The 12,279-nt window shown below is 40.7% G+C and overlaps 1 protein-coding gene across 1 annotated transcript in view; it reads left to right on the top strand.

The window, feature by feature from the left end:
- DARS1 (aspartyl-tRNA synthetase 1) overlaps nucleotides 1-12,279 on the top strand; it is a 436,414-nt gene that overhangs the window by 210,047 nt on the left and 214,088 nt on the right. The window contains exon 7 of the mRNA XM_053698254.1: nucleotides 6,103-6,205. Coding sequence (XP_053554229.1) covers nucleotides 6,103-6,205 — 103 coding nt within the window. The remainder of the gene's footprint in view (nucleotides 1-6,102; nucleotides 6,206-12,279) is intronic.

Here is a 12,279-nt window from a genome sequence, read left to right as displayed (position 1 = left end):
ACGAGCGGCTCCTTCATCCTCCTGAAGCGGATCTTTCAGCGCAGTATCCGTAGTCCTGGTACAGAGAGGGAGCGTGTTATTACGGAGAGTTAGGTCTGCTTGTACAGTATAACAGATGGGGGTGTATAGTGGTGCCGTGTCAGATACTTTTCCTTCCTGCAGTTTAGTCTTTATTATACAAGTGGTGATAGGTTCTGCAGGATATTTTTATTAAACTGTGTATTTGCAATTATAATATAATTTAATAGCTGAACCAAATATACCCTTAGGATATAATGGAACCTGAACAAAATATTTCTGTTTCTTTTGACAAATGTTTATATTCTCTCAAGTGATACCTCCTGTGCAATTTAGTTCCACATGTAACAAATATGTTACTTTAATAAAATAAAGCCTACTTTTTTAAAAAAATGAACCCTTTCAGAGTTCTCTTCATCTCAGGATATTGTTGTCCCTGACATGCCTCAACTTACTCCTCAGGCATCCCTGTCCCTAGCAGTTTCAGAAGCAGTGCTCTGCGGTTCATCTCAGTCAGTTTCTGGGGAAATATTTTTACCAGGTGATTTTGCAGCACAACTTCTGCTGTGTCTGCAGCCCTGAGCGCCTTACCTATCTCAGGTAAGAGGAAAAGAAAGTCTAAAAATATTTCCTCTAAGTCAGGAATGGATGGATAGGAAGCTAGAGGAGTACTTAAGAAAAGCATTTCTTCACCAAGGGCTGCTATGGCAGCTGTCGTGGGCACGGCCTCATATTGATGCAACTCCTTATCTCCACGGTCACGGGTGGAAAGGGAGCCTTTCTGCCTCAGAATAAGAAGACCAGACCTAAGGGTCGCCAGACTTCTAATTTGCGTTCCTTTCGCAATTTCAAGTGACAGAAATCCTCTTCTTCTTCCAAATCTGTACAGACCAAGCCCTCCTGGAGATCCAACCAACCTTGGAATAAGGGCAAGCAGTCCAAGAAGCCTTCCTCTGAGAACAAGTCAACATGAAGGGTTTGCCCCCAATCAGAGTCTGGAACAAGTAGGGGACAGACTTTCGTCTTTTCAAGAGGCTTAGATTTGCGATGCTCCCGATCATTGGGCGGTGGAGGTAGTCTCTCAGAGATACAGGATAGGTTTCAAATCTCGTCCTCCGAGAGGCAGAATTCTCCTGTCAAGATTATCAGCGAATCAGGAAAAAAGAGGCATTCTTAAACTGTGTCAGGGATCTCTTCTCTAGGAGTGATCGTTCCTGTTCCTCTGGCAGAACAGGATTGAGTATTCTATTCCAATCTATTTGTGGTTCCCAAGAAATAGGGAACCTTTTGACCTATTCTAGACCTGAAGTGCCTCAACAAATTTCTCAGGGTTCCTTCCTTCAAAATTGAGACTATTTGTTCTATTCTCCCTTTGGTTCAGGAGGGTCAGTTCAGACCGCTTACCTTCATGTTCCTATCCACAAGGATAATTTTCAATTCCTATGGTTTGCCTTCCTGGACAAACACTTCCAATTTTGTAGCCCTGCCTTTCGGCCTAGCCACAGGTCCCCAAATCTTTACGAAGGTTTTAGGGGCTCTTTTGGCAGTGGCACCGTACCTGGACGATATATTAGTTCAGGCTACATCTTTTCATTTAGCAAGATACTATACAGATTATCTGTTTATTCTCCACTCTCACGGGTGGAAGGTGAGTCTGGACAATAGTTCCTTGGTGCCAAATACCAGGGTCTGTTTTTTGGGGACGATCATAGACTCAATCTCAATGAAGATTTTCTTAACGGAAGTCAGAAAATCAAAACTTCTTTCTGCCTGTCTTTCTCTTTGGTGATCTGTCTGACCCTTGGTGGCTGAGTGTATGGAAGTAATTGGTCTCATTGTGGTCTCCATGGACATTATTCCTTTTGCTCGTTTCAATCTGAGACCTCTATAGTTATGCATGCTCAGACAATGGAATAGAGAACACTCGGACCTCTCTGAGGATATTCCTAGACAACCTGATGAGAGATTCTCTGTCCTGGTGGCGCTCTCAGGACCATCTGTCCCAAGGCACATGCTTCTTGAGACCATCCTGGGAGATTGTGACTACCGATGCCAGCCTTTCCGGCTGGGGAGAAGTTTGGGGTCCCTTTAGAGTGCAGGGAACCTGGGCTCAAGCGGAGTCTGTCCTTCCAATAAATATTTTAGAATTGAAAGCAAGCTTCAATGCCCTGATAGCTTCGCCTCAACTGAGTTCAGTCCGGTTTATCAGATTTCAATTGGACAACATCACATCAGTGGCTTATATCAACCATCAGGGAGGAACAAGGAGTTCTCTAGCGATATAGGGGGTTTCTCGCATCGTTCGGTGGGCGGAGTCTCACAACTGCCACATTTCTACCATTCACATCCCAGGTGTGGACAACTGGGAAGCAGATTACCTGAGCTGGCAGATGTTTCACCCAGGGGAGTGGGTTTTTCATCCAGAGGTATCCTCAATGATAACTCAGGTGGGGGGGTTCCAGAGTTGGACCTGATGGCGTCTCGCCTTAACACCAAGCTTCCCAGATACGGATCCAGATCAAGGGAACGCAAGCAGTTCTGGTGGACGCTCTAGCGGTTCCATGGGGTTTCGGTCTGATTTACCTGTTTCCACCGTTTGCCCTCCTTCCTCGGATGATAGCCCATATCAAACAGGAGCAGGATTTGGTGATTCTAATTGCTCCAGCTTAGCCTCGCAGACTTTGATTTGCGGACCTGGTGAAGAGGTTGTCTTCTCCCCCGTGGAAATTACCGCTAAGGAAGGACCTTCTACTTCAGGGTCTAAATTTAGATTCTCTGAAGCTGACTGCATGGAGATTGAACGTCTAGTTTTGTCTAGACAAGGTTTTTCTAAAAAGATTGTTGACACCTTGATCCAGGCTCGTAAGCCGGTTACTCGCAAAATTTACCATAAGGTTTGGCACACTTACCTTTTACTGGTGCGAATCTCGGGGTTTTCCTTGGCGTGAGAGTACCCCATATTTTAGCTCTTCTCTGGGAGGGTCTGGAGAAGGGTTTGTCAGTCAGTTCCCTAAAAGGTCAGATTTCTGTTCTGTTACACAAACATTTGGCCCACTTACCAGATTTTCAGTCCTTTGTTTAGGCCCTGGTCAGAATCAGGCCTGTTTTCAAACCTGTTGCTCCTCCTTGGAGCCTTAGCCTTGTTCTTCGGGTTCTGCAGCAGGCTCCTTTGAGCCTATGCATTCTATTGATATTAATTTGTTGTCTTGGAAAGTTTGGTTTTTACTAGCTATTTCTTTTGCTCGTAGAGTCTCAGAACTTTTGGCTCTACAGTGTGATCCCCTATATCTTATTTTTCATGCGGATAAGGCGGTCATTCGTACCAAATTGGGATTTCTTCTTAAGGTGGTTTCGGACCGCAAAATCAATCGGGAAATTATTGTTCCTTCTCTGTGTCCTAATTCTCCATCTCAAAGGGAACGTCTGTTACACATCCTGGATGTGGTTTGTGCTCTAAAATTCTATCTTCAGGCTACTAAGGAATTTCATCAATTTTCTGCCCTTTTTGTAGTATTTGCTGGCAAACATAAGGCCCAGAAGGCCACGTTAACTACTCTTTTTCCTTTTGGTTGAGGAGTATCATTCAGTTGGCTTATGAGACAGCTTGACAACAACCTCCTGAGTGCATTAAGACTAATTCAATTAGGGCTGTTTCTTCTTCGTGGGCCTTTAAAAACGAGGCTTCTGTGGAGCAAATTTGCAAGGCGGCCACTTGGTTCTCGTTACATACTTTTTTCTAAATTTTCTAAATTTTATGTTTTTGCCTCAGGCTTCTTTTGTGAGACAGGTTCTTCAAGCGGTGGTGCCCTCAGTTTAGGTCCGCCTGTCTTGTTTTTCCCTCCCTTTCCATTCTGTGTCCTCTAGCTTGGGTATTGGTTCCCACTAGTAAATAGAATGGATTTGTGGACTCTCCATGCGATTGGAAAGAAAACAAAACGTTATGCTTACCTGAAAAAATATTTTCTTTCCTGGCATGGAGAGTCCACGACCCGCCTTTGATTAAATTCAAGACGGCTTATTTTAGTTTTTTTCTAAACTTCAGGCACTTCTATTCCATGGGTGTCCTCTTCTCTTTCCGTATTCCCTAGGCTGAATGGCTGGGGGTTATGGGAAGTAGGAGGTATACTTAAAGCTTTGAATTCCCACTAGTAATTAGAATGGATTTGTGGACTCTCCATGCCAGGAAAGAAAAGAATTTATCAGATAAGCATAAATTTTGTTTTCAAGACCTTTTAATTAGACCCTTACATAGAGCTTAAACGTCTGCACAATAAAGATATACCGTTATTAGTTGAATTGCCTTAAAATTAAACACATTACAGGTGATAAATGACAAGGGGACATGCTAAATATGATCGAGAATATATTTTTATACACATGGTTATAATGCGTAATAACAGAATAGTTGCTCTACCCAGTTTCATGAGGATTAAAATCAGATAAACACAATTACAAGGGGAATCCTAAAAACTGCACTTCTTCAAACAGGCATATTATTTGACCATAATGTTCCTATACTACATGTATAGCATAATAAATGGTCCGTTGTTTCTATTATAAAGCCTGCAGGATGCAGTTGTTATTATTAAAGGGACAGTCTACACCTTAGTCATCTTAAAGTTTTACCTTAGATTAAGCTGCAAATAGCCGCTTGCACCTTTTCTTTATCATGCAGCAGGAATGGTAAAAAATAATATAGTTTCTGGCCACTTTGAAATGGCTGCCAAGCTCCTCCCACTGATATCATGATCTGGGCTGCATATGGCGTCTAATCACAAAAGGCTCACTAGTTGGATTCAACAGACTTTCAATGCTATTCAGCAGAGTGCCTAGATGCAGCCCAGATCGTGATGTCATCAGTGGGTGGAGCTTGGCAGCCATTTCAGTGTGGGCAGAAACAATATTAATTTTAAAATAACTTTTTTTTACCATTCCTGCTGCATAATATAGAAAAGGTGCAGGAGGCTATTTGCAGTTTAATCTAAGGTAAGACTTTAAAACAATTTAAGGTGTAGACTATCCCTTTAATTAGCAACTGGTGCTCTTCAACCCATGCAAGAGATTGGGGGTTAAACTGACTTTTTGTGAATAAATAACAGGTTTTTAGAAGCATTATTGCACATCCCTTTTTTCTAAAGTATTTAAATCTTAAAATACTGTCTTGTGTTTTTTTGTGTGTGCTTTGAATGGTAGTTTGTTGAAGAGTCTTTATTTTTACCTGTTTGTAGGATCCTACTGCTTGCTGGTGCAGATTTAGTTACCGCAGACGCATAAATACAAACGATACAAAAAATACTTCTATTATCACATTTTTTTTCATTCTCGTGGTATTTTCTGTTGAAAAGCTGGGAAGTAAGCTCAGGAGTGTGCACGTGTCTGGAGCACTATATGGCAGCAGTTTGCAAGAATGTTATCTATTTGCACCATTTCCTGCCATGCAGTGCTCTAGAACTAGCTAGGTATCTCTTCAACAAAGATTACCATGGCAGCAAAGCAAATTTGATAATAGAAGTAAAATGGAAACTTTTCAAAATTGTATTCTCTGTCTGAATCACAAAAGAAAAAAGTTGTTTTTCATATCCCGTCAATTCCACAGTATTTACAGCGTACACAGGACAAGTTTATATTTAGAGATGCTAGCAAACCATTTCATAGGTACTGAAATACCTTTAGGAGAAAATGCTGTTTCCCCCCCCCCCCCTGGAAAGGTACAGGTACTCAGATTTATCTCTCTGATGGTAGAACTGAAGCAAGTATAGTCATCTTTCATCTGTTGCCTACTAATCTCAAATAGAAAATAACAGCGAACAGTAGAGGTCAAGATAGAAGACTGTCTGTCATCCCGGGATGGCTTTATGACCCCTGAAGTCTACTTTATAGGGTACCATAGAGTCTGCGTAACTTGTAGATAATACATGAAGCGTAAAGTCAAGGGATATGCATTTATTACTACCATAGATAATGCATAGTTTATCTTTTTGATTGCACAACCTTTTTTAATCTGACCTGCCTTATAAAAAGTGTTGCTTTATGCAGGACAACTTAAATATTTAACACTTTTTTTTCCTTTTTTTTTTTTAACAGCATCACCAAAGAAAGTATTGTTGATGTTGAAGGTATTGTAAGGAAAGTCGATCAGAAGATTGAAAGCTGTACTCAGCAAGATGTTGAGCTGCACATTGAAAGGGTAAGCACACTCTTCATACTTAAAACATGATTTGAATATTTAGCTAGAATTGTATACACAGCAACTTTTAGTTTAGCAGTGTACCTTTTCCTATCTGATAGTTAAGTGCACTTTTAACTTCTTACGTAAAAAATATTTTTCTCTTTAGTACAAAATATTCTATATACATTTCTGGATAATAGGCAATATATTGTAGTTGAATGAATCACCGCTACAATAAGTTACAAGGTCTCTGCGCCTATAAGCATCTAAAAAGGGGTTAACTTAAAGTGACATTCGAGTCAAATTTAAACTTCCATTAATCAGATAGGGCATGCAATTATAAACAGTTTTCCAATTTACTTTTATCATTACGTTTGCTTTGTTCTCTTGGTATTCTTTGTTGAAAGCTAAACCTAGCTAGGCTTAAATGCTAATTTCTAAGCCATTGAAGGTTGTCTCAGTGCATTTTGACAGTCTTTCACAGTTAGACAGAGCTAGTTCATGTGTAGATAACATTGTGCTCACCATGCAGAGTTATTTATCACTGAATGGCTAAAATGCAAGTCTGTCGAAAGAATTAAGATAAGGGGCAGTCTGCAGAGGCTTAGATACAAGGTAATCACAGTGTGTTGGTTATGCAAAACTGGGGAATGGGTAATAAAGGGATTATCTATTTTTTTAAACAATAACAATTTTCAAGTAGATTGTCCCTTTAAGACTGTTTTCTTCAAAGATAGGTCTACATATTGATATTGTGCTTTTGTAAAAACTTATATTAAACCAAATTTATATTGAGTTTTTTTTTAGAAATTTGCTTCAAAAGCACCCAAAATTTTGTGAAACACTTAACCAATTTTGGGCGAGATTACAAGGGGATCGCTGAATTATTGCGCTACCGTTTGGGTTTGCAGGAGTGCAATAATTAACCAGCCATTACAAGTAGCTGGTTATTGCTACTGCAAGCTTGCAGTAGCAAATAGCGCTTATAAAATTAACCAGAGATTGGATCTCCCGTTAATTTTATAAATCTGCCCCAAATGCCCCCCAAATACTGTCTAGTGTAGTTTATTAAAAAATAAAGATGGCAGCATCTAGGTCACTAGGCAGTATTTTGGGGTTACAGTTGGTGGGAATGGAGTTAGAAAAAAGGCACTGAAAAGTGTCTTTACATTGCGGTCAAGGGCCACTGTGTGTTATACATATCTATTTGATTGCTGCCATTGCTGCACGACTTACCCTCTTCGCTGGCGCTAAAGTTGGCGCCTATGGAAGCACGCTCTCTTGAGGGCAATGCTTCCTAGCAATGTTAACGCCAGCTCGAAGCCGCATTGCGGCTAACTTGTAATACCAGCGCATTACAAAGTATTGGTATTACAAAATATAGCGCTAATATCGCTTTCATGAAAGCAATATATAGCACTCCACTTGTAATCTAGCCCTTTGTGCATATATGCAGAAGAACAAAGTGCTTCATTGTCAACCTAATTTTACATGTTTTAACTGTGTTCAACCCCTTAACGACCACGGCGTACCATGTACATGCGTTTTTTAGGCTGTAATAGCGCTGGTCCTGCTGCCATTATGACCTCCCTCCTTCCAGCAGGCCTCCCGTACTATGAAAAAAATCAATCCACATTTAAAGACACGAAACGTAGGGAATAACTTTGGATTACTATAACTAATTTAACATAAACCAGTTAAGTAGTTTTTATTTGTATTATTATTAAATTATTATTGCAAACTTAAATATCACAATAACAACAATATCACACATCATTAAATGTCAATGACAAATTGTACAGTCAAAGAACAAAATCATTAAGTAAAAGTAATAGAAGCGCCTATTTAGTCAAACACTGACAATGAGCTGTAATATTCAAAGTCCCAAGATAACCATAGTTAATGCATTCAAAAAAGAACTACTACTCTCCCCTTTCAATGTATCTGCACATCAGGCAACAGTCTCACTACAAAAATTCTAAGTTGATACTAGCCTATTATACTGTAGGAACTAAATGCCTCGCAAAAAGAGGTCTGAAATCAATAATGATAGAACTTGTATAACACAAATGACCCATATTAATTCTGTATTAAATTGACAGAGTAAGTTAAATTAAAATAACACCAACCATGCATATTACATTCTAAGAAGGTATCTGTAAAATTATATATAATATTGTGATAGGCCCAGGACCACGTCAAGGTCTCTTCCTGTGTTTAAAACCTACAGTGTCACAATGTATGCCTTCAACCAAACACACTGAGATACTAACAGGGGTGACACAGGCCCTTTGTAATGTCCCTAGACGCATGCAAAACACGGGACATGGACTACACTCTCAAACTGGTCTGACTGCTCATCCTATGTCACTATAAAACTCACAGCCCTGGGTACTCACCAAAGCCCAGCAACTCAGGCAGTCAACTCCAGCCTGGGTGCAAAACCCACAGGAAAAAATACAAAACAAAGTTAACACAACACATAGAAAATCTGGCACTCCCTTGCAAACACACAACTAGATTTAAAGCAAAATGGAAGAGTACGTTTTAATCTTGCTGTATGCTTCAAAAGTGTTTGCAAATGTTGATAATGCACTCACTGGTCTTCATAAAAGTAGGTATTTAATTCAAAACATACAGAAAGTCATGTTTTGGGGCTATCCAGCCCTTTCCTCAGATATAGGCCCGGAACGTCACATATTAAGTTTTGAAATAAATACTTTTATGAAGACCAGTGAGTGCATATTCGTTTGCTTGATATTCTATACCAGTATTGGATCCAGGCAGTTTTGTTTTTCCCAAAATGACGCATGATTGCACATACATTTGTTTTATATATATTATTTCTTTATTTTTTTTTAATAAAGTACATAACTATTGTCAGTGGAGTTTTTTCTCCAACATAGGTGTGTCCGGTCCACGGCGTCATCCTTACTTGTGGGATATTCTCTTCCCCAACAGGAAATGGCAAAGAGCCCAGCAAAGCTGGTCACATGATCCCTCCTAGGCTCCGCCTACCCCAGTCATTCTCTTTGCCGTTGTACAGGCAACATCTCCACGGAGATGGCTTAGAGTTTTTTAGTGTTTAACTGTAGTTTTTATTATTCAATCAAGAGTTTGTTATTTTAAAATAGTGCTGGTATGTACTATTTACTCAGAAACAGAAAAGAGATGAAGATTTCTGTTTGTATGAGGAAAATGATTTTAGCACCGTAACTAAAATCCATGGCTGTTCCACACAGGACTGTTGAGAGCAATTGACTTCAGTTGGGGGAACAGTGTGCAGTCTCTTACTGCTTGAGGTATGACACATTCTAACAAGACGATGTAATGCTGGAAGCTGTCATTTTCCCTATGGGATCCGGTAAGCCATGTTTATTAAGATAGTAAATAAGGGCTTCACAAGGGCTTATTAAGACTGTAGACTTTTTCTGGGCTAAATCGATTCATTATTAACACATATTTAGCCTTGAGGAATCATTTATTCTGGGTATTTTGATATGATTATATCGGCAGGCACTGTTTTAGACACTTTATTCTTTAGGGGCTTTCCCTAATCATAGTCAGAGCCTCATTTTCGCGCCGGTATGGCGCACTTGTTTTTGAGGACAGCATGGCATGCAGCTGCATGTGTGTGGAGCTCTGATACATACAAAAGTCTTTCTGAAGGCATCATTTGGTATCGTATTCCCCTTTGGGCTTGGTTGGGTCTCAGCAAAGCAGATTCCAGGGACTGTAAAGGGGTTAAATATAAAAACGGCTCCGGTTCTGTTATTTTAAGGGTTAAAGCTTCCAAATTTGGTGTGCAATACTTTTAAGGCTTTAAGACACTGTGGTGAAATTTTGGTGAATTTTGAACAATTCCTTCATACTTTTTCGCAATTGCAGTAATAAAGTGTGTTTAGTTTAAAATTTAAAGTGACAGTAACGGTTTTATTTTAAAACGTTTTTTGTGCTTTGTTATCAAGTTTATGCCTGTTTAACATGTCTGAACTACCAGATAGATTGTGTTCTGACTGTGGGGAAACCAAGGTTCCTTCTCATTTAACTATATGTATTTTATGTCATAAAAAAATTTAGTAAAAATGATGCCCAAGATGATTCCTCAAGTGAGGGGAGTAAGCATGGTACTGCATCATCCCCTCCTTCGTCTACACCAGTCTTGCCCATACAGGAGGCCCCTAGTACATCTAGTGCGCCAATACTCCTTACTATGCAACATTTAACGGCTGTAATGGATAATTCTATCAAAAACATTTTAGCCAATATGCCCACTTATCAGCGAAAGCGCGACTGCTCTGTTTTAAAATTCTGTAGAGCATGAGAACGCTGATGATATGGTTTCTGAAGGGCCCCTACACCAGTCTGAGGGGGCCAGGGAGGTTTTGTCTGAGGGAGAAATTTCAGATTCAGGAAACATTTCTCAACAAGCTGAACCTGATGTGATTACTTTTAAATTTAAGTTGGAACATCTCCGCGCTCTGCTTAAGGAGGTGTTATCCAATTTGGATGATTGTGATTATCTGGTCATTCCAGAACCACTATGTAAAATGGAAAAGTTCTTAGAGGGCCCCCCGAAGCTTTTCCTATATCCAAGCGGGTGGCGTACATTGTTAGTAAAGAATGGGACAGGCCCGGTATACCTTTAGTACCTCCCCCCATATTTATAAAATTGTTTTCCTATAGTCGACCCCAGAAAGGACTGATGGCAGACAGTCCCCAAGGTCGAGGGGGCGGTTTCTACTCTACACAAGCGCGCCACTATACCCATAGAAGATAGTTGTGCTTTCCAAGATCCTATGGATAAAAAATTAGAAGGTCTGCTAAAAAAGATGTTTGTTCAGCAAGGTTCCCTTCTACAACCAATTGCATGCATTGTCCCTGTCACTGCAGCCGCGTGTTTCTAGTTTGATGAGCTAGGAAAGGCGATTATTAGTAATTCTTCTTCTTATGAGGAGATTATGGACAGAATTCGTGCTCTTAAATTGGCTAATTCTTTCACCCTAGACGCCACCTTGCAATTGGCTAGGTTAGCGGCGAAAAAATTCTGGGTTTGCTATTGTGGCGCAGAGCGCTTTGGTTAAAATCTTGGGCAGCGGATGCGTCTTCCAAGAACAAATTGCTTGACATTCCTTTCAAGGGGAAAACACTCTTTGGCCCTGACTTGAAAGAGATTATCTCTGATATCACTGGGGGCAAGGGCCACGCCCTTCCTCAGGATAGGTCTTTTCAAGACCAAAAATAAACCTAAGTTTCGTCCCGTTCGCAGAAACGGATCAGCCCCAAGGGCTACGTCCTCTAAGCAGGAAGGTAATAGAAACCTGCCACTGCTACCAAGACAGCATGAAATGCGGGCCCCCGATCCGGGACCGGATCTGGTGGGGGGCAGACTCTCTCTCTTCGCTCAGGCTTGGGCAAGAGATGTTCTGGATCCTTGGGCGCTAGAAATAGTCTCCCAAGGTTATTCTCTGGAGTTCAAGGGGCTTCCTCCAAGGGGGAGGTTCCACAGGTCTCAGTTGTCTTCAGACCACATAAGAAGACAGGCATTCTTACATTGGGTAGAAGACCTGCTAAAAATGGGAGTGATTCATCCTGTTCCATTAGGAGAACAAGGGATGGGGTTCTACTCCAATCTGTTCATAGTTCCCAAAAAAGAGGGAACGTTCAGACCAATCTTAGATCTCAAGATCTTGAACAAGTTTCTCAAGGTTCCATCGTTCAAGATGGAAACCATTCGAACACTTCTTCCTTCCATCCAGGAAGGTCAATTCATGACCAAGGTGGATTTCAAGGATGCGTATCTACATATTCCTATCCACAAGGAACATCATCGGTTCCTAAGGTTTGCATTCCTGGACAAGCATTTCCAGTTCGTGGCGTTTTCTTTCGGATTAGCCACTGCTCCTAGGATTTTCTCATAGGTACTAGGGTCCCTTCTGGCGGTGCTAAGACCAAGGGGCATTGCTGTAGTACCTTACTTGGACGACATTCTGATTCGAGCGTCGTCCCTTCCTCAAGTAAAGGCTCACACGGACATTGTCCTGGCCTTTCTCAGATCTCACGGATGGAAAGTGAACGTGGAAAAGAGTTCT

This window comes from Bombina bombina, chromosome 1 (assembly GCF_027579735.1).
Source record: "Bombina bombina isolate aBomBom1 chromosome 1, aBomBom1.pri, whole genome shotgun sequence".
NCBI lineage: Eukaryota > Metazoa > Chordata > Amphibia > Anura > Bombinatoridae > Bombina > Bombina bombina.
This window is presented reverse-complemented; position numbering and strand designations above follow the sequence as displayed.